The sequence below is a fragment of the Tribolium castaneum genome, chromosome 7, assembly GCF_031307605.1.
Source record: "Tribolium castaneum strain GA2 chromosome 7, icTriCast1.1, whole genome shotgun sequence".
NCBI lineage: Eukaryota > Metazoa > Arthropoda > Insecta > Coleoptera > Tenebrionidae > Tribolium > Tribolium castaneum.
This window is the reverse complement of record NC_087400.1, coordinates 9025078-9051901: the sequence shown is the minus strand read 5'-3', so window position 1 is coordinate 9051901 and position 26824 is coordinate 9025078. Positions and strand designations below refer to the sequence as shown.

At 28.0% G+C, this 26824-nt stretch overlaps 1 protein-coding gene across 1 annotated transcript in view; it reads right to left on the bottom strand.

The window, feature by feature from the left end:
• Nucleotides 1-26824, bottom strand: part of cysu (Curly Su) — a 63753-nt gene that overhangs the window by 17439 nt on the left and 19490 nt on the right. Inside the window, exon 2 of the mRNA XM_008200360.3 lies at nucleotides 3444-3620. Within this exon, the coding sequence (XP_008198582.2) occupies nucleotides 3444-3620 (177 nt within the window). The remainder of the gene's footprint in view (nucleotides 1-3443; nucleotides 3621-26824) is intronic.

Sequence of the window (26824 nt, the reverse complement as noted above, 5' to 3'; positions counted from 1 at the left end):
GTTAATGTCTCAGCTAACTACGAGAATAAAAATAATACTAATAATACTGATGCAGTAAAAAACATTAGAATTTTAAGTGAACAAAACGAAATAAAATTGAAACATGTTATAGCTAAAACGTGTTGGGAAAAAGTATATGCATGTAATCGCAATGATATCAATGCTCAATGGAGCAATTTTATAAATATTTTCAATGTTAAAAGTAAAAAAACAAGAAAATATTTATAAAAATGATCCTAAAGTAAAATATTATAAATATTATCTAGATTTGTTATCTGTGATAAGTAAGTGTGACGATAAATATGTTATTTTTTATAAGTATTTGAAAAAAAAAATACGACATGGCTCTACGAGCGGCACGTAAAAATTACTATGGACAACGGATGCAAAATGCAGACAATAAATCAAAATGTGCTTGGAATATTGTTAACAAAATTTGTGGCAGAAGTAAAAAATGTTGTGAAATTCAAATCGGAGGTGATCCTAAGCACATTATTAATGACATTAACCAGTATTTCATTAATTCAGGGCCCTTTGTTCGAAGTAAGTCAAATAATAATACGATCTCATCCAATGCTAAAACTATCTACGTATACCCAGTTACTAGTCAAGAAATTATTACTATAATTCAAAATTTAAAAAATAAGAAAAGCACAGGCTTTGACGAAATATCTAATAACATAATTAAATCCTGTAATGAAGAAATTAGCGCACCTTTGTCTTTTGTTATTCAAAACTTTTAGATTATGGAATTTTCCCAGAACAATTAAAACGATATATACAAAAAAGGTGACCCAACATTAATATCAAATTATAGGCCAATAAGTCTGCTGCCATCGTTTTCTAAAATTTTTGAAACTGTTATATCTTCCAGAATTACTAACTATTTAATGAATTCATCCCAACAGTACATTAAAGGGAAATCTGTTGACTCAGCTATATTTAGCTTCACTAATGCTCTGTTAGATAAATTAGAAGAAAAAATGGTGGTTCTTGGAATTTTCTTAGATTTCTCCAAAGCCTTCGATTGCCAATATCATAATATCCTAATAACTATATTAAAGAATTATGTTAAATTTGATCAGATCTTATCTTAATAATAGGTATCAGCAGGTCATAATAACAAAGAACAGTACCGTATATATATCAAATAAACTTCTAATTAAACAAGGTGTACCTCAAGGTAGTATACTAGGGCCTTTATTTTTCGTAATTTATATAAACGACCTATTAAACATTTTAACAGCCTCAGACAACAATAGTGCAGTTAACTTTGCTGATGACACAAACATATTAATTTGGGGTGAAAATATGACAGATACAATGAAAGAAGCAAAGATATGCATGAATAAGGTAATAAACTGGACTAAAGAAAATAAATTAGTGTTAAATTTTGAAAAAACCAACGGCATTCATTTTGTAATATGTAATCACAAGAATACAGAGAAACCGAATAAAATTGTAATATCATCTAAAGAAATTGAATTAATAGAGAAAACTAATTTTCTGGGAATATGCATTGACCATAAGTTAAGCTGGACTAATCATATAGATAATTTATTAAAAAAATTAAACTCAGTACATTTTACAATACGTGTTTTAAAAAAATACATTAACATTGAACAACTAAGAATAATATACTTCGCAAATTTTCAATCATTACTAAGCTACGGTATAATATTTTGGGGGCAAAGTGGAAAGATATCAAAAGTATTTGTTGCTCAAAAAAAGTCATGAGAACTATGTTTAACTTAAAATATAATGAAACATCTTTAAAAGCAATAACTTTGTGACAGTAACTGGTTTATACATATATAGATTACTTTTATTTTTCTTTAAACAGAATCTACTATTTAATGTCACTAACGGCCATAAGTACAACACTCGCAAAGTAGACTTAGAGTATCCAAGACATAAACTTACGCTGACGGAAAAAAATTCTCATTATGCAGGAATAAAACTATACAATAGTTTACCTGTGCACACCTTGTAATTTATTTAAAAAGAAAATATTTGACTACATTTTGGATCTCGAACCATATACTTTAAACGAATTCTATCACAGACAGGTTTTTTGACTTATGTCTTAAAATTATTTTTATGTTATTGTTATTTCTGTGTATAATACTGACGTTTTTCGTATCAATTTTGTTACTACATCTCTATAAATTGATAGAAATAAATTATTATTATTATTATTATTATTATTTGTCAACGGATTGTTAGGAAATTTATAATGCACATATTTTAGGAGGTAGTCTTTCAATTAGGAGCAAAAAAATGACCTCAAGTTAAAAAATGAAATTTTAAAACAGATTTTTTTTATTTAAAATAAAGCCAAATTACCGTTGGATCATTAAACCCCGAAAAATAAATGGCCACACAAAAAATTAACCAAATTGCTCGGCTGATCCAAGAAAAAAAATTAAATTTTGTTGTTAAAAACTTAATCCAAATTTTGATAGTAATTTGGGCAGTCACCTTTTGAAACAATTGATGAAACATTTCTATGCGGCATTTTGTGTACCACTGAAAAAAACTGTCAAAAGTGTGTATGCTGTCAGAAAAGTAAAATGGTTTTAATTTGGTGAAATTACTTTAAAAACCAACAACAGTGGCAAAAATTTTTGTGTTGTTGAAAAAGGAATTAATATTCGCCCATGGAAAGTGTCGTTGGACTTTTTGTGAAATGTTATTTATGAAATTTAAAATTCAAAGAATCGTCAATAATTTGAAGACACAGGAAGCGTACCTGAACTAAATCGAATGAGGACAAAACACGTCACTGGAAACGAAGCAATAGTTGGGGCTGTAATTTAAGCTTTTGAAGACAATCCAATCAGCAGTGTACGAAACATTTCCAAAGTCCAGAATGTTCAAGCCTCTAGAATTTTTCAGTTGTTGTTCAGTCTTTTAGTCCTTTTTGAAAAAATTAAAGCATCCAGTACCAAAAGTAAGTCAAAAATATTGTTTTTTAACTTTGTATGGGTGAGAGATAATTGTGAAATGTCCCTTGCGTGACAGTTACGTTTCTGTGAGTAGGAGTGACCAAAATTCAATGGTAGTGCTCATTTGTCTCATAGAGATCTACGCTTTTGCATCTGTACTCACGTTTAACAGTTTGTTTCTCATTTTTCTCGCGAAACAGACGTCTTCCACGAACGAGTTTTTTCTGACAGCATTTTTCACTGACGATAATTTTTTCAATATAAGTCTTAAAAAGCCTAACATTTTAAAAAGTCATGTTGAAATTACGTTTTAAAGACTTGAGTTGTTACATTAATTTGATTTTAATCTTTATCTACTAAAATATCTGCATTTTAAATTTCATAAAAATCCGTTGACAATTATCTGAGATATCAGGCTCGAAAATCTTAGCTGAGACACCCTGTATACGGCCCGTTGGTTGAGGTGTCATTCTTTTTTACCGTGACTGTACTTACAACGGACTTCCTCTGAGTAAGTTGAGGGAGTAGTCAAAGTGACTACTTCTAGGAGGACCACTTAGAAGAAGGGCACATTCCCCATCTCCATTTCCCGTGAGGTCCACTGGAGTGTATTGTATAGTTAAGCCTAGGTTGATTTGGAGTATTGTGAGCCACCAACTCAGGGGAATCCCCCTGGAAAAAAAATTGGTGTAAAAATTTGATTTCTCCGTTCTGGTCTTTGTTATCCGTTTAGACATCGTTTAGGTCGTGAGTCCATTCATTGCGTTAATAAATATTTACCACGTGAAGCAGATCGTATCTGATTCAGCACTATTATTGGACGGCTATTACCCAACCAGATGACATCACTGAATCACATGATAGATCTTGCACGACTGCAATTGCATTCTAAAATTGGATTTCACCTTTGTCTTGCATTTAAATGGACAAAATCCAAAAATAACGCTCATTCGTTTAAATTGCAGTGTGTCAAGGTGTTACAACCAATTAAAAAGAAAATTCCAAAGAAAACTTAAAGGAAAGTTGCTCTCTAACCTGTGTTTTAATTGGGAAAACAGTAAAGAACTTTTAGAGCAATACTAGGGAAAGAATTATTAAAGAATATTTGTTCAAATGTTGTAATTTGTAACAACAAAACTGTAAAAAAATTTGGAAAAAGAGTAAAATCTAAACAGAGTTATAAGAGTTTATAAGATAACGTAACATAATAATGATCTAAAGAAGTGTGTAGATTTCACATCTACAAACAAGTTTGGAAAAAAATGAGAGAAGAATCGCTCAATAAAAATCTAGAGAAAAGTACAGACACAATTTAGAAAATATTTAAAAAAATCAAAACAAAACTGGAGAAAAATGTAGAAAACACGCAAAGTAGAATCAAAAAGATAATTTTAAGAATGCAAAAAAAAATCAAGATCCAAATTTTTAACCTAGAAACCTAGAAACTTTGAAAATAATCAGAAAAACTTTTAAGAAAAATTTAGAAGAGAGACAGGCAGTGCTAAAAATAATCGGGAACAATAATTCTAAACGAAATTAAAGAAGAACTTTGAAAAGACGCAAAATGAATCTAAAAAAATATTTAGAAAATGAAGAAAAATTTAGAAGTAGATAAAAATGTAAAACATAAGTATATAAAAATCTAAAAATAAAGTAAAAATGCATCTGGAGAAGTTAGAAAAAAATCTAAAGATAGGTTTAAAAAATAATCTAAAGAAGAGTCTAGCTTTTTTAATTAAAAACGGCTTTAGAAAAGAATCTAAAATGAATTTTAAGAAAAATCTTCAAGAGAATACAGAAACAATGCTAAAAAAATTCAGAAAAAATTATAATCTATACTCTCGAAAAGTTAGGAAAAGGCGCAGAGTAAAATCTATAAAGGAAAGTTCGGTGAATATAAAATTTTATAAAAGAATGTTTAGTTGAATTTAGATAATAATTGTAAAGTCGCATATGGAGAATTTATAAAATAATTAATCAAAAGATAGTTTTACAAAATAATCTGGAAAAATTTTTTTTTACAAACGCAGAAAAAAATACTAAGAAAAATCTAAAGCACAGTATACAAACAATCCCATAAAATAACTGAAAAATTTGAAAAAGATAAGAGTGGAACCTAAAAAAGAGTTAGGAAAATTAGAAGAATCTAAAGAAAGGTCCAGATTTTTTTTAGAAAAGAATTTTAAGAAAAATTTAGAAAAGAATACAGAAAGAATGCAAAAAATAACAATCAAAATTGTAAATTCTAAACTATTGAAAAGTTAGGAAGGGAGGCAGAGTAGAATCTATAAAAGAGAGTTCGGAGAATGTAAAAGAAGAGTATTTTGAAAAAATGTTTAGTAGAATCTAGAAAATAATTGTAAAGAAACATTTGGAGAAGAAATTATAAAACAATTAATTAATCAAAAGATGGTTTTACAAAATAATTTAAAAAAGAGAGTAGATTTCTGTATTAGGAACGGCTTTAAAATAAAATCAGAAAAAAATGTTAAAAATAATCTAGAGGAAAGTACACATACAATCTCAGAAAATAACTGGAAACATTTTAAAGGAAACTATCGAAGTATTTGAAAAAAAGCAGAGTGGAATCTAAAAGAGAGTTCGGAAAATGTGAAACAAAGTATTTATAAAAGTTTGTTTAGAAGGTTCTAAAAAGTGATGGTAAAAAAGCATTTGGGGAACTAATTATAGAAAAATTTAAAGACGGATTTAAAAAAATTATCTAAAGAAAGATCTAAATTTAGAAAAATTTAGGAAGAATATAGAAACTATTTTAAATCAATGAAAAGTTAGGAAGAGACGTAGAGTAAAATCTGTACAGGTGAGTTCGAAGAATGTAAAATAAGAGTATATAAAAGATTGTTTAGTAGAATGTAGAAAATAAATATAAAAAAGCATATGGAGAAGAATTTATAAAACAATTAATCAAAAAATGGTTTTGTAAAATAATGTGAAAAAGAATGTAGATTTTTAATTTAGAAACTGCTTTAGGAAAGAATCAGAAAAATTATAAGAAAAATTTAGTGAAGAGTACAGAAACTAGGCCAAAAAATAATTGTAGACTTCTGAAAGAAACCATCGAAGAATTTGAAAATGACGCAGAGAGGAATCTAAAGGAGGTTTCTAAGTGTTTATAAAAGAATGTTTAGCGGAATATAGAAAATGATTGTAAAGAAGCTCATCTGGAGAAGAATATATAAAAAAATCATATAAATTTGTGTTTTAGAAACGATTTTAGAAAAGAATCAGAAAAAAATCTTAAGAAAATTTTAGAGCACAACCCAAAAACAATGCCAAAAAATAACCGAAAAACTCTGAGAGAAACTATCAAAGAATTTGGAAAAGACGCAGAGTGAAATTTAAAGAAAAATTTGGAAAATATAGAGTAGTTATAAGAAGAGTTTAAAAAACAATATTTAGTAGAAGCTAGAAAATAATTGCATCTGGAAAAAAGTTTATAAAATAATCAAGGATGCTTTTATCAAAAAAATTAAAGAAGAGTTTAGATGTTTGATTTAGAAACGTTTTTAGAAAAAAATCAGAATTTTTCCTTAAATCTAAATAAAAGGAGAGTATTTAAATAATAACAGGAAAAGTAGTTAACAAAACTATCGAAGAGTTTGGAAAAGACGCAGAGTGAAAATTTGAAAGTGTTTATAATAATAATAATAATATGTTTATTGGTGACAAAAATGTAAATTTTATTCATAAGTCAAGAAAAATATGTATATAAACATAGAAAAATATATAAGCAAAAAAGAGAACAAAGTGCAAAAATAATCGGCATGAACAATAATTCTAAACGAAATTAATGAAGAATTTTGAAAGATGAAAAATGAATCTAATAGAAAATTTAGAAAATGAAGAAAAAATGTAGAAGTAGATCAAAATTTTAACAGTAGAAAATATTAGTAAAGAAGCATTTGGAAAAGAAGTTATAAAAAATCAAAAGATGGGTTTAGAAAATAATCTAAAGAAGAGTTAAGGTTTTTGTTCTAAACACGGCTTAAAAATAATCATAAATTTAAAAAAAAAGAAACAATGCAAAAAAGTACTAGGGAAAATGATAAATTCTGAAGTATCAAAAAATTAGGAAAAAACGCAGAATACAATTTATAAAGGAGAGTTTGGAAAATGTTAAAAAATAATTTATAAAAGAACGTTTAGTAGAATTAAGAAAATAATTATAGCAAATGGAGAAGAATTTATATAATTAATATTTAATTGAATATTTGATTAAAAAATGGTTTTGTAAAATAATCTGAAAAAAATCTAGATTTTTTATTTAAAAACTGCTTTAGAAAAAAATCAGAGTAGAGTAGAGAATAGAAACAATGCCAGAAAATAGGAAACTATCGAAGAATTTGCAAAAGATGAAGAGTGCCATTTAAAGGAAAATTTGAAAACTGTAAAAGTGTGTTTATAAAAGAATGTTTAATAGAATCTGGAAAATAACTGTAAAAATGCAGCTGATGAAAAGCATCAGAAAAGATTTTTTTAATCTATGTAAGAGCAGAGTATTTAAACAATAACTGGAAAATTTCTTAAAGAAACTAACCAAGAGTTTGGAAAAAAAGCAGAGTAAAAATTGAAAAGTGTTTATAAATAAACGTTTATAAATAAAAAAACATATAAAAAAAGTTGTAAAAAAATCAATTAATTAAGAGCAGAGTATTTAAACAATTATTGGAAAATTTCTTAACGAAACTATCCAAGAGTGGAAAAGTCGCAGAGTGAAAATTGAAAAGTGTTTATAAATAAAACATATAAAAAAAGTTGTAAAAGATCAATTAATGGATTTATAAATCACTATAAAAAAAGTTTAGATTTATGATCAACAAATGGCTTTAGAAAAGGATCAAAAAATAATCCTACGAAAAATTTAGAGCAAAATACAAAAACAATGCTAAAAAATAACTGAAAAAACTGCAAACGAAACTGTAGAATGAAGAAGAATTTATTAAAAAAATGTTTAGTAGAATCTAAAAAATAATTATTGGAAAATCTTTTTTGTAGGCATTTATAATCATAAAACTCCTTTTCTAGATTTCACTAAAAATGACCGAAAAATCATAAATTTTATTCCAAAATTATCTTATTTTTGTTTTTTTTCTGTACGTTTTTCAGCTAGAAACGCAAGTATATAGGAAAATTTTGTTAAAAACAGACAAAAAATTGGTTCACTGATACTAAAATGAATGTTGCTTTAGGCTTTTGTAGGATTCAGTTGAAGAAAAAATTAAGTTTTTTTTGAGTTTTTATTTTCAAAAAGTTTTTCCAAAATTATATGAAAAAAATCACGAAAATGGAACGAAGTTTTAAATCACAAATGATTTTTTCCAAAAACTTGTCAATATAAACTTAAAAACATAAAATATACGAACATTGATGTTAGTTTCTCTCAATTTAGCTTGATTTTGAGCAAAATTTGTCAAAATATCAGAAAAACTATGTTCTGCTTTTAAGCTAAAATTTTAAGTTTAAATATGTTGCAAAACAAACCGAAAAATCACCAAATTACATCAAAAATTAATAATGTTTGCGTTTGTCTTGTTTAAATGTTTAACACGTTTTTCAGCTAGAACCGGAAATATTCCGCAAAATTTTATTCAAACCAAACTGAATATTCAACAAAATTAGGTCAAAATTAATTGTAATTTTTGCTATTTTCGACACTATGATGTTTCTATCGAAAAATTTTAACAAAACTGGCTAAAAAATCTGTTATTAATTTTATTTTATTTCAGTTAATTTGGTACGTTTTTGAACCTGAAACTCATTTACTTGTATTTTGCAAGATCCTGCCAAGACACGTCTTAAAATCACAAAAATAAAATCAAACTGATGTTACGTTGCCTGTTTCAGTTGTTCTTGTTTGTTTTCGAGCGAAAGTTTGTCAGAATAAGCGCAAAAATTAGAAAATTTGGTCAAAAAAGCAGTTATTCCTAATTTTATCAAGCTTTTTAATAAGTTCTGAGTTTCTTATCTAAATATATTAAGCTGAAAAATTTGCCAATTTGGTCAAAATTGAAAATTGTGGCTTTTTTAAAGTTGAAACTACATTATTTTGCGAAAATTGTGAAAAATAAGCCAAAAAATCGGCGAAAAATTAATTCAATTAACCTTCAATATTGTTCATTAATTCGAGCTGATATTCCAAACAAAATGAAATATGAATCCGTATTTGTGTTTCTTTGTTATTTTTATTAAAGTCCAAAAGCCATAAATATGATTTACAAAAACATAAAATTTTAGGCACTTCAAATCTAAAATCCAAAAATTAATGTGGGGGAGCTTCCAAAAATTTTTATAACAGTGACACTATTAAATAAAACTTTTAATGGTGGTATGTTAAAAAAAATTGTACAAAATATAAGCTTAAAAAAACTTTTTATTCAAAAAAAGTATATTTTTAATTTTTTTAATTTTTGAATATTCTTTATATTAATATTTTTATTGTTAATTTTATTATTATTATTATTAATTTTATTATTAATATATATATATCTATATATCTATGGATTTATAAATCACTATAAAAAAAGTTTAGATTTATGATCAACAAATGGCTTTAGAAAAGGATCAAAAAATAATCCTACGAAAAATTTAGAGCAAAATACAAAAACAATGCTAAAAAATAACTGAAAAAACTGCAAACGAAACTGTAGAATGTAGAAGAATTTATTAAAAAAATGTTTAGTAGAATCTAAAAAATAATTATTGAGAAGCACCTGCGGAGAAGAATTTATTTAAGAATCTCAAGATAATTCTGGAAAAAAAATAATCCGGGAAAACTCTAACTGGAGATTGTTTCGTATTTATTTGCTTTACATTGTTTTTTGTTACTAGTGTTCAGTACAATAAATAAGTATTTCAGCTTGTTTGCTTTCTAACTTTTTTATGTTTCTAAAATCAATTATTCTTCGTGATTTTTACTAAGCTCATTTGAGAATATGATAGATGAGTATTGAACGGTTCAAGTCAGGAAGAGGTAGAGAAAGCGGGAGCAATTTAAAAAATCACTTTTCGTCTCCTGCATCTTAATTGTTATTCTTGTCGTTAATAAGAGCACGCCTTTTCCTTTCGTTGTTTAAGGCCTAAGTGACCTCTATTTGATCTGGTTTTCTCTAGGGTAATTACGAGGACTTTCCTCTCCTCGTCTAGACAAGAAAGTTCACTTTTCCGCACCACCAACCAACACCACCCAAATAAAATGCATTTTTCAACACGAATTGCTGGAGGCGTAACAAGGGTGCGTCATATGAACCAATATCTTGATTGTGATGGCGCAACAACCATAAATATTAGGACAAGAACAACGGTAATTTGTCAAAAATCGAGTGAAAGAAATTCCGACCTGTTAGTCAAGACGTATACAATGTAGATCGCTAAACTGATAAACTAAACATATGCACAACACTAAATCTTAGCTTCCAAGAAGTGTCCAGGTTTATGTGAAGGTCGCCTTTTTCTTCTGTCGTAGAAAAATAATGTGAATAAGTTTAATATTTCCGGTTGGATTCTGGTGTAAATCTTTGGCATATTTCGCCACGCATGATAACACACACGATTATATAACGATCATTGTCCAAATTGGAGCGACAATTGCATAATAACGAGAGCAAGTGGTTTTAATGAGATTCCGTAGATTGTTTCGCGAGAGAAAAAAATTTGCATTTTGCGTCGACTTCCATTGCTGGTTGCAAAATGTTAATCTTGTTCTCAAAGGTTATTATCACGCTGCTTATGTCACTCAACGGGTTATTACTTTATTATTACGTTTACTTAATGAGTGCTGTGATAATTGAAGACAAACTGTTAGTATTGTTATATTAAATAATGTCAATTTTTTGACTAATTTTTGTTTTAAAATGAGCGATATATTTATTAAGCTATTAATTCAGATTAATTCAGAATAAATCCAATTAATAGTTTAACACACCAACAAGTACTTTACAAAATTCTGACGAAATTGATTTAATTTAGCATATTTTATTTTGAACAAGAAACTTATTTTTCAAAACATATTTTGGTTAACACTTTTGTTAAGTCTGCTATGTAGTCCATAGTTCTTGTTTTCTGAGTGTTTTAGTACGTTTTCCTACAAGCATCCTAATTATTTCACCAAATTTTGTAAAATTACCAAAATATGTATGATTTTTGTTATTTTCTAGATTTTCCGCACATTTTTTGAGATCAAACCAAAATTTTTCAACAAGTTTTGCTAACACTGCCTTAAAACCACGAAATTTATTACAAATTGGCGTTTTTATAATTTATTTTTAACGACTTTAATTTTTTTCATTTGATTGACCTTGTTTTTGAGCAAAATTTCTTTAAAAGTAAACCGAAAAACTATAAGATTTAGTCAAGTATTGTGTTATTTTTATACTTTTCAACCAACTAAAATACACATTTAAAGCTTTGTGAGAAACAGTGAAAAATCACTTTTTTCGAAAATTTTTTTTTCCAAATGTTTAAAAAAAATATTTTTTTATAATTATTATTTTTGTCTTTTTCGAAAGTTTAAGCACATTTTTTTAAATCAAACCAAAATTTTCTACTATTTTTGCTAACACTAGCTTAATGCCACGAAACTGATGCAAATTAATTTTATTTAAACTTATTTTAAGTAAACCGAAAAATTATAAAGTTTGATCGAAAATTTTGTTATTTTCAACTTTTTTCAACCAAATAAAATACGCATTTGAAGTTAATTTCTCAGCTTTTTGTGAGAAACAGAGTAAAAAATTACCTTTTACGAAAATTTCTTTTTTAAAATGTTTTGATACGATTTACAGCCTCTTAAAATTTTGTAAAATGCAGACCAAAATTTTACCTAGTTAAGCCGAAAATTGTGTGCTTTTTGCGTGATTTTACCAGAAAAAAATTGATTTTTTTTCGAACAATTTTGCTAGTAACATTTAATAATTAACATTTTTCACCAAAATTATCCTATTTTTGTTTTCTTTGAGAAGATTTTCCAGTTAGAACCGAATTATTTCGGCAAATTTTGTTAAGAGTAAGCTGTAAAATTACCAAACTAGGACGAATATGGTATTTAAAGTTTAAGCACATTTTTTTAAATCAAACGAAAATTTTCAACAATTTTTGCTAACACTAGCTTAATGCCACGAAACTGATGCAAATTAATTTTATTTAAACTTATTTTAAGTAAACCGAAAAATTATAAAGTTTGATCGAAAATTGTGTTATTTTCAACTTTTTTCAACCAAATAAAATACGCATTTGAAGCTAATTTTTCACCTTTTTTGAGAAACAGAGTAAAAAATTACCTTTTACAAAAATTTCTTTTTTCAAATGTTTTGATACGATTTACAGCCTCTTATAATTTTGTAAAATGCAGACCGAAATTTTACCTAGTTAAGCCGAAAATTGTGTGCTTTTTGCGTGATTTTACCAGAAAAAAATTGATTTTTTTTCGAACAATTTTGCTAGTAACATTTAATAATTAACAGTTTTCACCAAAATTATCCTATTTTTGTTTTCTTTGAGAAGATTTTCCAGTTAGAACCTAATTATTTCGGCAAATTTTGTTAAGAGTAAGCTGTAAAATTACCAAACTAGGACGAATATGGTATTTAAAGTTTAAGCACATGTTTTGAGATCAAACTATATTTTTAAACTAGTTTTGCTAACACTAGCTTAAAGCCACAAAGTCTGATACAAATTGATATTGTTTTAACTTATTTTAAGTAAACCGAAAAATATAAATTTTGGTCGAAAATTTATTATTTCAACCAGTTTACCACCAGAGATTTATTTATTGTATAGTACTCTTTAAAGCAACCTATATTGGTCAAATGTAATGTTATTTCTTCCTTTCATTTAGCCATTTGACCACGTTTTAAAATCACAACTTTAAGATTTTTTCCGAGATTTCGATAAAAAAAAAACGAAAAATCACCAATTTAAATCCAAAATTATCTTAAGTACATTTTCCTGGTAGAAACCTAATTATTTCAGCAAATTTTGTAAATAGCAAACTGTAAAATTATCAAACTAGGACGAATATGGTATTATTTTTGTTTTTTCGAAAGTTAAGTACAGCTTTTGAGATCAAACTAAAATTTTTAATCTGGTTTTGCCAACACTAGCTTAAAGCCACGAAACTTGATACAAATTGATATTATTTTAACTTATTTTAAGTAAACTCAAAACTATAAAATTGTATTATTTTTATCTTTTTCAACCTAATAAAACACGCATTTTTCAATTTTTTGACAGAAACAGAGTGAAAATTCACCTTTTTCGAATTTTTTTTTCAAATGCATTGATACGGTTCATAGCCTCTCAAAATTTTGTAAAATGCAAACCGAAAGTTTACCAAGGTACGCCGAAAATTGTGAATTCTGCGTGATTTGAATTGAAAAAAAAATTTTTTTTTCGAAATGCTAATAATAATAATAATAATAATAATAATAATAATATTAATATTAATAATTAAAAATTTAAAAATTCGATTTTTTCAACCAGAACTTATTGGAAAAGCTTTTTTGTAAGCATTTATGCAGGTTTTAAAAAACAAAATCATAAAATTCCTTTTCTAGATTTCACTAAAAATGACCGAAAAATCATAAATTTTATTCCAAAATTATCTTATTTTTGCTTTTTTTCTGTACGTTTTTCAGCTAGAAACGCAAGTATATAGGAAAATTTTGTTAAAAACAGACAAAAAATTGGTTCACTGATACTAAAATGAAGTTGAAGAAAAAATTAAGTTTTTTTCGAGTTTTTATTTTCAAAAAGTTTTTTCAAAATTATATGAAAAAAATCACGAAAATGGAACGAAGTTTTAAATCACAAAAAATTTTTTCCAAAAACTTGTCAATGTAAACTTAAAAACATAAAATAAACGAACATTGATGTTAGTTTCTCTCAATTTAGCTTGTTTTTGAGCAAAATTTGTCAAAGTATCAGAAAAACCATGTTCTGCTTTTAAGCTAAAATTTTAAGTTTAAATATGTTGCAAAACAAACCGAAAAATCACCAAATTACATCAAAAATTAATAATGTTTGCGTTTGTCTTGTTTAAATGTTTAACACGTTTTTCAGCCAGAACGGGAAATATTCCGCAAAATTTTATTCAAACCAAACTGAATATTCAACAAAATTAGGTCAAAATTAATTGTAATTTTTGCTATTTTCGACACTATGATGTTTCTATCGAAAAATTTTAACAAAACTGGCTAAAAAATCTGTTATTAATTTTACCTTATTTCAGTTAATTTGGTACGTTTTTGAACCTGAAACTCATTTACTTGTATTTTGCAAGATCCTGCCAAGACACGTCTTAAAATCACAAAAATAAAATCAAACTGATGTTACGTTGCCTGTTTCAGTTGTTCTTGTTTGTTTTCGAGCGAAAGTTTGTCAGAATAAGCAGAAAAATTTGAAAATTTGGTCAAAAAAGCAGTTATTCCTATTTTTATCAAGCTTTTTAATAAGTTCTGAGTTTCTTATCTAAATATATTAAGCTGAAAAATTAGCCAATTTGGTCAAAATTGAAACTTGTGGCTTTTTTAAAGTTGAAACTACATTATTTTGCGAAAATTGTGAAAAATAAGCCAAAAAATCGGCGAAAAATTAATTCAATTAACCTTCAATATTGGTCATTAATTCGAGCTGATATTCCAAACAAAATGAAATATGAATCCGTATTTGTGTTTTTTTGTTATTTTTATTAAAGTCCAAAAGCCATAAATATGATTTACAAAAACATAAAATTTTAGGCACTTCAAATCCAAAATCCAAAAATTAATGTGGGGGGGCTTCCAAAAATTTTTATAATAGTGACACTATTAAATAAAACTTTTAATGGTGGTATGTTAAAAAAAATTGTACAAAATTTAAGCTTAAAAAAACCTTTTATCCAAAAAAAGTATATTTTTTATTTTTTTAATTTTTGAATATTCTTTATATTAATATTTTTATTGTTAATTTTATTATTATTATTATTAATTTTATTATTAATATATTTTTTAAATTATATTATATATATCTATATATTTTTTTTGACAATAATTTATTTTCATTATAAGGAAAGGTACTTCGTTTTTGTTTAGTCTATCACTCAAAAGAATACGATTTTCTGGCGACGTTTCGATTTTAATTTAAACTTCTTCAGTCAATTGTTTTTTATGAACGGGTTGAAGAATATTCAATTAAAATCGAAACGTTGCCAGAAAATTGTATTTTTTTAGTAATAAAAAACTTCAAACACCTTTACTTATACTGAAACTAAAGTGGACAGAAATAAATAATTTATATATTAATTTATTTATAAATGTGCATTAAAAAGATTTTCATGTGATTATTTAAAAAAACAGTTATTCATTAGCCCCCCTGTATTCGCCCTTGTTGTTAAAATACCTACAGAATTCAAACTGTGTATCTAAAAATAATAAACCAAAAATAAAAAAAATAAAAACAAAAGTAAAAAATAAGAAAAAAAATACTAAATTACTAAAAAAATTTAGTGGGCCACATGTTTCATTTACAATGTTAATACTTCAAATTGTTAAAAAAATCGGTCCCTTTTAAGCCACTAACTTGGGAGTGTTTCATGCATGTTGCAAACCACTCATGGAATGTAGATTCGGTAGTCCGGAGCCCCTCCAGCGTAATTTCTTAAGCGCGATATTAACAAACATTTTAATTGATCTTCAAGGTCTATATCACTTTAGCATTCTGATTACCATTACGGGCGAATCTTAGCCACTTGTTGCTTAATCGCCTTGCAAAACAGCTCATAAACCAGACGTAAAAAAAACAAATTAGCAAACAATGCATTTTTCTACACCACCTCCGGATTACTCCGGACTTCATTCACGTTCACTTTCAAGCTTTCGGCAATGCCGAAAGCTTCAAGGTCGCTGCTTTACAACTTGGAAAAATCCACCACGAGAGAGAGACCGAAAATTTAGAAAGTGCGTTGAAGGAAATAACAAACCGTCATAATAATAATTTGTAATGTTGTGGATGTATTTGTTTTAGAAATCGACTGCTCTTCCTATTATCGTGAGATGCGCTTTCTTCAATTAGCGGAATTTCGGACGATTTTCCCGGATTTATTCAAAATTTGAGCAATTGAGTAAAAGTTGTCGCAAGTGCAAATGATCTTTTTGTTCCGATTTTGCTAAAATCACGTGTTTGAATCACGATTATGTTGCACATTGTGCTAGACAGAGCATGAAAAATATAAATTATTTTTGCATTCACATCGGATGGTTGAGGTCGACAAGACTGTTGAAAAATATTTGAACCATGTGATACTGACATTTCCTATTTCCTTGTGAATTTGATACGATTTAGCAATTTTTGTAGCAATTAGTCAAGGACTAGTCTCTTTAATTCAAAATTCATGAAACTGATAACAAATTGTAACTACAGCCAAATAAATTACAATTTTCATTTAAAACTTGCCACTTAATTAGGCGAAATGGTCTGAACTTTAACAGCTCGTAAACAGCTCACGTTTCTTATAACATATCCTGACTCTGTTACAAAACACCTGAAATCCGTGTGAATTTTCGGCAACAAAAATTACCAATTAGTGCAATTAGTCGGGATTATTAACAAGTTGGGAAAGACTGACTGTAATTGCTTGTATATTTCTAATTCACAATTGAAAGGAATACCATTAATTACCAATTACGATTAAGAGGCGTGACATCAAGTCCGTGAGAATATTTAAACACTGTGCTTTGTTGTGTTTGTGATTTCCTTTCTGAAAATTAATGCCAAAAAATGTGAGAAAGTAAGTGATAAAATATTTTTAAATTTTAATAAATAATGCAGTCAAAACTGGACGAAAATCTTCGAACTTGTAGTACATCTGGTAAAGAAAAGTCACTTTTATTATTTATATTTTTATTACAAAAAATAGTAAAATAGTTGAAAAAAATATGGTCACATTTCTTCTAAATTATATACAGAGTTGCTAAAAAGTATGGATACAATTAAATATTTTCAGAACGGTTTAACAGCAAACTTTGAAATTTGGGGAACAGCTAAAAGTGTTTAAATTCCATCATCTGGGAGCTTTTTCAAATTTTTATCGTCATTTATTTTGAAAATACAAATTCAAGTTAGCTTTGAAAATACTGTTATTGGCGATATCTGTCACTTGTATTTTAGCCAAAAATTAAACTTGGGTGCAATAATTAGTTTAATAATAGTACATTTAAGTAAAACTGAGCGAAAAAAATTCTCATGTTGGTTTATCATGGAGACAGAAACCCAAGAAGTTAGTGGAAATCAGTTTGAACATTGTTTGTAGCATAAAAATCAAGTTGTCCGTGTTTAAAATTTCTTAATTAAAATGTGTTCTTTTTCAGTTAAAAGTCTTATTTTAACAATTATTTTTAACTTTCACTTATTTTTTGGTTAATGAGCTAACGATAGATAAGACAACATTTTTAAGACTACTAAAATTTTACATTCTTCAAAATTTTTGATTTCTTTTTTAAGTCTCGGTTAAGTTAAGATATGCATGTAATATACCATAGAACTAAAAAAAATGCTCTTCTCAAATATATTAAATTTGACCCTTGTTGCTATTTAAAAAAAATCAAGTTAGCCTTGTATCCGAAGAACAAATGGAGATTTGTTTTGTTTTTGTTTATAAAATACTGATATTTTTGTAAAAAACTTATATAGAAATTTAATGTCTATAACTGAAACTTAAGATTTACCAACTCATTGCCTTTACCTCATTACATTTCTTTGTTTTATAATAATGCAATTTCGGTTTACACTAAATTAAATGCACAGTTCAAATTGCTATTACTTTAATAAGAAAGTAGATTTCGTAGAGAAATTACAGTTGTTTTCATTCACAATTTTTAGTTGGCATACAACATAGTACACACTGTTCAGAAATGGTTGTTCGCCAAGCCACCTATGAAATTAGAACCGTAATGTGCCGCTTCATTTAAATTGTGAATGCCGTAAAAGTGATAGATTCCGCAAAATAATGCAAAAAAGCTTCGAATCTAAAAACGAAAGAATACACAACAACAAAAATCATGAAAATATAAAACACAAATAAAGACAAACCTTACAATTGGAACAAACAAACAAAAAATGCAAAAAAAGGATTTGAGAGGGATTACATTGTAATCTGAAAATATAATAGCCATTTGGACAAAGCGGTATATTAAATTTGATTTTCATAGTTAATTTGAAACATTTTGGAACACATTATATAATTACATAAAATTTTATTAATAAAATCTATAATCACAAATTGTTATTTGTTGTTGTTTTTTACTTACCTTCTTTTTTTCTTTTTTTTTGTGTTTTGTTATCATTTTTTATTTATTACATTATAGTATTCCTTTTTTTCTTATTATAATTATTATAAATGCAAATATACGTCCTAATTTTTGGTGCTAGCAACAATTTTATTTTTCTCCTACAACTTTGAAAAGATTAATTAAAAAAAATCATCATCAAGAATTTGCTGTTTTTTTACTTACTTTTCTCTTTGTCTTTTTCTTGTTTTGTATTCACTTTTTATTTATTACATTATATTTCTTCTTTGAATAATAATAAAGTATATATTATTATTGTTATTAATGTTTTTTTTCGTTTCTTTTATGTATAATTACATAGAATTCAGCATTTGCTACTAAATACTTTATTTATTTTTCTCTATGCATGTATTTTTTCAGAATTTTTATGAAACAAAAAATTCGTAAAAAAGTCATTAGTCGCAAAAAATTATTAGACAAAAATTAAAAATGCAAATTGACGTCCTGATTTTTGGTGCTTACTACAATTTTCTTAAGAAATTTTTGCTCAAAAATCCATTTAAGCATAGTTGTGTTAGAATAACACTAAAAATCATCATTTGATGATCTTTATTTAAAAGTAATAATTATACACAATTCAGTATTTGCAACTAAACTTTTTTTACTATGTGAATGTGATTTTTTTTAGAATTTTTGTACGATTTGAATATTGCTCTAAGCTAAAAATTGTTAAAAAAATACTAACTCCTAAAACATTTAATTAAGTAAAAAGTAAATAATCAAGTAAACGTAATTTCGGTAATAGCAACAATTTTATTAAGAATTTTTTGCTCAAAATATCGCTGAAGCATCGTTATTTTAGAATAACATCAGAAATCAAATTTAAATAGTTTAAATATTTTTTACACTCTAAAACCAAAGCCTTTCGAATAGAAAAAATAGAAAACTTGAAAACGTATAACAAAAATATAGTTAAATATGTGTACAGTTGTTAATAAATAATTACTAGATAATAATAAAAACATCCTGTTTTTATAGTTCATATAGAGAATGTCTGTTTGTCGAGCACCCCCAGGGGGTCCTAATTATTATAAGGGGTCGATTAAATAAAACAAGATTGCGCATTTTTATGTTGCACAGTTATCTGAAAGAAAATTTGATGATTTGATGAGTCATTTTTAGTTTTTAAATTATTGGGAAAAAATTAAAATTTGTAATTATCGTTCTTATTTTTTCAAGCAAAAACCAAAAAACCAAAAGAATTACACGTTATTAAATATTAAATAGAACTTTGTTTGGGTACTTTTTAACAAGAAATCAAAATTTGTCATCGTTTTAATTTTCCACGGCGTTCTTGATCTCAAAGTTGCATATTCAACTTTGGTTTTTCTTATGGAAGCCATATTCCCTTTTAGTATTTGTGAGAAGTGTTTTTATTCCTGATTACAATGATGTATCACATGATATGATCGATTCTTACACGCTGATTGAAAAAAAGAAAAAAGTATTTTTGCGAAGAGTGCTTTGAAAAAAAACGCCAACAATTTTGTTTTTAAACAAACTAGATTTTGGAGGTTTAAATGAATTTGAATCTGAAAGGTTCACTTTTCCTTCAAGCTTACTTATCTAAAAACTAAATGACATGATAACATTTTTCGAAAAACAAAACAAGACAAATTTATAAAAAGTCTGCTCGCATATTTAATAGTACTGTCAAAATCTAGATTGTTAAACAAAATTTTTGGCGTTTTTTTTTTCAAAGCACTCTTTGCAAACACGCTGTTTTTATTAATTTTTATATGATATGGCGTTCATAAAAAAACAAAATTGAGTGTTCTAACTCTGACATCAAGAACGCCGTGAAAACATCTAGTTCTTTTGGTTTTCGCTTGAAAAAATAAAAACCAAAGTTACAATTTTATTATTTTACTCAATAATTCAAAAAATAATAATTGTTCAGCTTGAAAATGCGCAACTTTGCCTACTTTATAACCGACCTCTTATCTTTTATAATAACTGGGATCCCCATAGTGGAGGACACCCTGTATTTTGCAGAGTTTGTTAACTCTTCATTTTTCTTTGTATTAGTGGTTATTAAATTCGTTCCACTTTGTGTTTTTCTTGCAAGTCAACTCTCCTCCAAACCCCAGTTAATGGCCTTGCCACCTTGACACCTCCTTATCTCTCCCACTGTCAATTATTTTAAAGACCCAACATTGCGCCACAACTTAATAATCGATTATATTCCCACCTGATCTATGATTAAGTTGATTGAGTCGTGTTCAAGCCAGAATCTAGATCTACTTTCTCGCGTCTAGTCAATGTCAAATGTGCAGATTTAAGGCGGATAAATTATGAAACTATTAATAACAGAATTTCAACTCAAACATAAACATAATATTTAATTTATCAATTTATTCACGTTTTCCGCAGATTTATGCTCCTTATCTGTCCACTGTGTCTAGCACCTTGTTATGCAAAAAGTGCCAGAAACTTGATCCACAAACCTAGATGAAGAGACTCCGCAATTACCAAACATATAAGACTTAATTTCAAGCGTTTTGAAACGAGATTTCTCAACGTACACGTAACACAAGTGCTTAATTATCGGGTTTTCTTCCGAGATTTTCACGTCGTAAAGTGCAGATTCGAATGTGAGAGAGCTGACTTTAATCGTAAAAATAATTTAAAAGATAAGAGCACAAGTTGCCGAAATTCGTGCACAGACGTCGTAAACTTTATTGCGTTACTTTCTCGCTCATGTGACATGATTCACCAAATTTTCGGATAAATTTTTATTGCACTTGCACATTTTTGACCTTTATGATTCACACAGTTACAATTTTTATTCGAGATTTTCGAGCCGTGACCGTAAATTAAATTTTTATTGTGACAGTGGTTTTGTTTCGTAACGGGTCGTAGTTTTCCTTCATTAATAATTTAATAATTAAAGAAAGTTGGAAAACTGATCAAGTGATCAATTAGAAACGCCGTCACTCTAAATCACATCGTTTGGAAAAAGGCAGACAAACAAACATTTTCAACAATTTTGTTAAACAAAGTGAAGCGGCGTTTTACTAATTGCGTTTCCCTGTTTGAGTCGTGACTGATGATTTAATTGTAAAGCTTGCAACAAAGCGATATGGGTAATCCATTTTTGTGAAGAAAGTGAAGGCAGATGGTATTCAGGTTTCGCTGTAGGAAGGACAGGTCAGCTGCAAGAAGAGATAGCGCCCGGATTATCACGGGACCCGGAAATTACAAACGATAGGCCGGTAGTACGTACACATAGTGCAATCGCTTACGAAACAAAACCGAGGAATTTCTTGGAAACTTTCTCACTGAACGGAGCGATTTGTCCATCTTCGGAAGGTCGGAGACGACGATTTGATTTACATTTATTAGATGGAATTTCTCTTGGTTGAGTGGACGGCAGGTGCTAATAGTGCTAAATTTAATTCACTCATTTTGCGGTTTTTCCAGGAAAAAAATGCACTTTTTTGTAAGGCACGGTTAGAGAAATTTAAATGAACAAGGTTTAATTAAACCATGCGGTTAAAAGGACTATAACTTGAATTTTTTAATTAAATTTGATTTTTTCAATTAGTTTTTTTGTCGTCTAGGGAATTTTGTGTCAGTTGGTATCGGTAATAAATAATAAATAAAGTAGAAATGATGATTCAATCCATCGTACGTGTATTCCACACCTTACCGATGAAACTCTTGAAAACTAAATATCCCTAAATTCATTAGAGTACAGGATGGATCTCCGAATAGGGGATCTCCGAAACTAAGAGGTTTAGAGAAAGACGAGTGACATATTCGCAGGTTCATTTTTTGAGAAAATAATTTTGATCAAAACCGCTTCCCGCTTTTGTCTTTTGTTTTCAATTTATAAACAAAAGTTGACATTTTAGCGAACTCTTAAAAAATTCATATCTTCCTTATTATAAAAGATACACATTTGAAACAAAAACATTGTAAAGGCACTTTTTTACAGAGAATTTAATAATGCTATCAGCAATTTTTTTAATCATGCGTTTAGCTGTAATAACGTAAAGATTTATTTTTTTACATAAGAATCATAGGCAGCTGTATATTTTTGAAAATCTTAATTTTTTCTGAATTGATATGTCTGTTTGCGTAAAACATTATTTTTAAATATTAAAAAAACATTTCGCTTTTTCTTTATAGCAGGCCATGAAAAAATTTTGGATTTTCAATTAAAACTATGAAAAATGTATTACCCAAGAAGTATTTATAATTTAATGATTTTTTAAATACTAATTAATTCAAAACCAGCATAACAAATTATTATTGCATCAAATTTTTGCGATTAATAATAATTATTTGTTTTTAGATTTAAAATGGCAAGCTTACATTGTCATTCTATTTTATAATTAAATATGAAATGTAAAAAGTACAATCTTATTAATTGTATAATGTTAATAAAATTTTATTTTACAAAAAAATGTCAATCCAAACACCAAAATCAAAACCCATCTGCGGTAAAAAAATTCAAAATGAAGAATAAAAACAATAATTTTTCCATGGCCAACTACTTTCAAATATTTTAAATATATTTTTTATCAAAAGTATATAAAAACATCAAACTGTATTTATATTGTTTTCAGCTTATGAAAAAACAAGCTTTTCGAAAATGTCATATACAACTATGATTTCTATTTAAAAAAATACAACTTTATGTTATTACAGCTAAACGAAAAGATAAAAAATTGCAGAGAACATTATTAAATTCTGTGTAGAAAAGTGCCTTTAATGTCTTTGTTTCAAATGTGTGACTTTATCAAGTCTCAACTTGATATCCCAAAAACCAAACAACGGCATTTTTTTAATATGTGCCTGTAGACGCACTAGAAAAAAATAATTAACTTCTGAACGGTGAATGTACATTGCAAAAAGTAAACTGATTATAAAGCTTAATAAAGTGCAAATTTAAATATGTATAAATACACAGGGGGTCCTATTTAAAAAAAACTGTGTTAAAATCTGCATTGTGAAAAGGAACATCTTGACCTGCCATTTGCAATGCCATTTGGTTCATTTCGATATTTTTGACAATGCAGGTGCAATCAAGCACGCCCATATCAATGGGTCACCCTGTATAGTTTACGATAAACTTTTGCAAACCTAAGACGTTATAAATTCTATATTAGGTATAGTACTAGTGCTACTATACTACTACTAATCCTACCAAATTTGCGGGGGCCATGATTTTTTTAACAGTATTTTTCGGAACTTGCTAAATTTTTAGGTATTAAAAATTATCAAGTTGGTTGTTTAATCTAAATTGCGAAAGTGCCTAAGGGCTCGTGTCGCTTACTTCGTTGGTATCATTTCGTTGTTTAGCAACACCGTAGAGCACCTATATACCTACATCTATGGCTAGCTATGGCGCATATGTGGCGCCCGCGTTTGGTATTTTGCCCGCGGCGCAAATGTGCCGCATGCGACTCGGTGTTTTGCCTGCGGCGCAAATGTGGCTTATGACTTACGACCGGCGCAAATCGGTATTGTTATAGCAACGGCGCAAATCTAGCAATGCCATACGTTGCTACTATGCAACAGCGACCCGCGCAACTTTGCGACCAAACTTGAAATCAGCTCCTTGATTTCAAATTTGGTCGCAAAGTTGCGTGGGTCGCAGTTGCATAGCAGCAACAAATAATATTGCTAGATTTGCGTCGTTTTTAAAACAATACCAGTTTGCATCGTCGGTCGTAAGGAAACTTGAAATCAGCCTATTAGGGCCTGATTTCAAGTTTAGTCGCAAAGTTGCGCGAATCGCAGTTGCATTGCAGCAACGAATGACATTGCTAGATTTGCGCCGTTGCTATAATTGCTGATTTCATGTTGAGTTACAACCGACGCAAGTCGGTTTTGTTATAGCAACGGCGCAAATCTAGCAATGTTATTGGTTGCTGCTATGCAACTGCGACCGACGCAACTTTGCGACCAAACTTGAAATCAGACCCTATGGCGCAAATGTGGCGCTATTTTTAACATTGTCATGTCACTCACTTTGTGTCATTTCTTTGCTTAGTAACACCGTAGAGTACGTATGTACCTACGTCATAAAACAGTGTATGCCTATTTTATTTTTGCATTTTGTTTATGTCTTCCTACTATTAGGAATTTAATGCTCATCTGCTTGTAATTTTTTGTTTGCTATGTGTTAACAAATACAACCATTTTTTTCAAATTCATTGCTTTGAAAATTTAGATGGTAATGAAACCGCGCTCTCTGGCGACCTTAACGTAACTATCGAAGACAAGAACATTTTATTTGTACGTCGTTTCATATCCTAACCTTTCCATATCCGTACTCAAGACACACTACGATGTCATTCATTTCTAGCTAGACGCTTTTTACATGCTTAACAAATTTTCTAACAAATTTCAAATTTTATTAAAATGAAGTAAAAGAAAAAATTCTAAAGCCATGATAATGAAAAAGCTTAATGTACATAGAATGTGTTCCAAATCACGAAACGTTTCGCGGTTCACAGTAAAAATGTTTTTTTTAACTTAATTTCAGAACAAAGAAAAATGATTTTTATGTGAATTTTCACAAGTATGGAGAGAGTGAGTCAAAAAAAAATAAAGTCCCAATATTATGTTTAAAATATCTGTCTAACATTTTTTCTCATTTATTCTAATTTAACCTGTCAAAAAAACTAGAACAAATTTTCTAAAAAACAAAATACTATTTATTTTAGGTGGCAGTGACGATTGATTTAGTTTGAATAAAACCACAAAATGTAGGTAAGAATAACAAAAAAAAAGCAAAAAAGTAAATCTTGAAAAAAGACATTGAGAAAAAATTCTGAAAATGTCAAAAAATAAATTATAAATGTACATTAAAATCAGTTTTACATTTTTTACTATTTATTTATTTATTACCTAACGTTTTGACAAACATGTCGAAATCAAAAAACCTGAAATGAATGACAAAAAATGTTACGGACTTTATCGTGAACTGATGGACATAAAAATTAATCCTGAAAAAAGCACGAAACAAAAAGTTTTGAAAAACCTGTTGAAAGAGAAACCTGGGAAGACTGTTTTTGGAATGTTTAACAAAAAAAAGCATAACATTATTGAAAATTTGTTGAAATCAATCAGCCCTCAAATAAAACCGTATGAATTTTTAAATATTAATAATTTAATATTCAAATACTATATATAAAAATATTTACAAACTTGTTAGTAAACTCTCACTCTGTTTCTTCATTTGCATTTTGGTTTTACATATAACAGAATGAAGATGTGTTTTTTTTTCAATAAATTTTATATAATCTTAAAGCTTAAAATACGGCGGGTTACAGTCAGTCACATTGTGTAATGACGATTTAAATGAATTCTTCCGAAAAGTTTTAATAGTAACATTACTATGTCAACAGCAATTTGAGATAGAAGATATAACAAAAAAATATATTTTTAAACGAAAAACAAAACTTATGCATTAGTGTTTCGAAGCATTTTTCAGTTTTCAATCATAAACCAGATTTAAAAATCTGGATTGTTTTAATAATTCGTTCTTCTATTTGATTTACTTGTTGAAAAATTATACAGTCACCCATAATGAAAATGACGCGTCTATAAACAAACGCCTATCGTGCATTTTTAAATCAGGTACTCATTTATTTTACAAGATTTGATCAAAAACATATAAAATCTTCAAGATAAGTCAAAATTAGTGGTGTTTTAACGATTTCGTTTGTTTCTGGGCGAAATTTAATGTCAAAATTCAGTCGAAAAAAGAGTTATTTATACTTTTTCTGGGCTTTTAAACACGTTTTTGAATTTATTACCTAAGAAAACCGAGCTGAAAAACCACAAAAACTAAAACTCAAGAAAAAACACTATTCTTCTTCTTCTTCTTCTTCTTTTTCTTCTTCTTCTTCTTCTTCTTCTTCTTCTTATTATTATTATTATTATTATTATTATTATTATTATTATTGTTTTTATTATTTTTACTGTGTTTGTTTATTATATATTTAATTGCATTTGTCATTTGTCCCAACCAACCAGTTAAAAAAAAATCTCAAACATTTCAGTAGATGATCGTAGGTTAGGCGTTATGGATGCGTCATTTTCATTTTGGTTGACTGTACCTACTTCAATCCGCAATCAGCGGAAGAAACCGCCACTCAATCGCGATTTGTGTCAACAAGCCTCAGCGTTAAATAATCAAACTTTTGCAATAACTATTATCACGTCGAGATCCGAGTCAATCGGCGCGAATACAACAACAAGAGCTGCAATTTCTGCAAACCGGCTCGACATATTGGTATGCTGCAGGAATTACACAATACTCTTACACGTATGGTAAGTAAATGGGGCAATGCCGTAGACACTCCTTTTACTTTTCGACTTGCTGTTGGAGGAAAAATACGCAATTCTCCAAATGGGAATTTATCATTTTTCGGAAAGGCAGAGATTTATGTTTTGGATTTTTTCACGAAAGGATTAGTGCCAAGTCCATAAATAAACCGATCGTTATAAATTTTTTACTTGAAAAGTTTGATTTATGCCAATTCTTGCCCTAAATAGTTGGAATGGAAAAAAATTAAT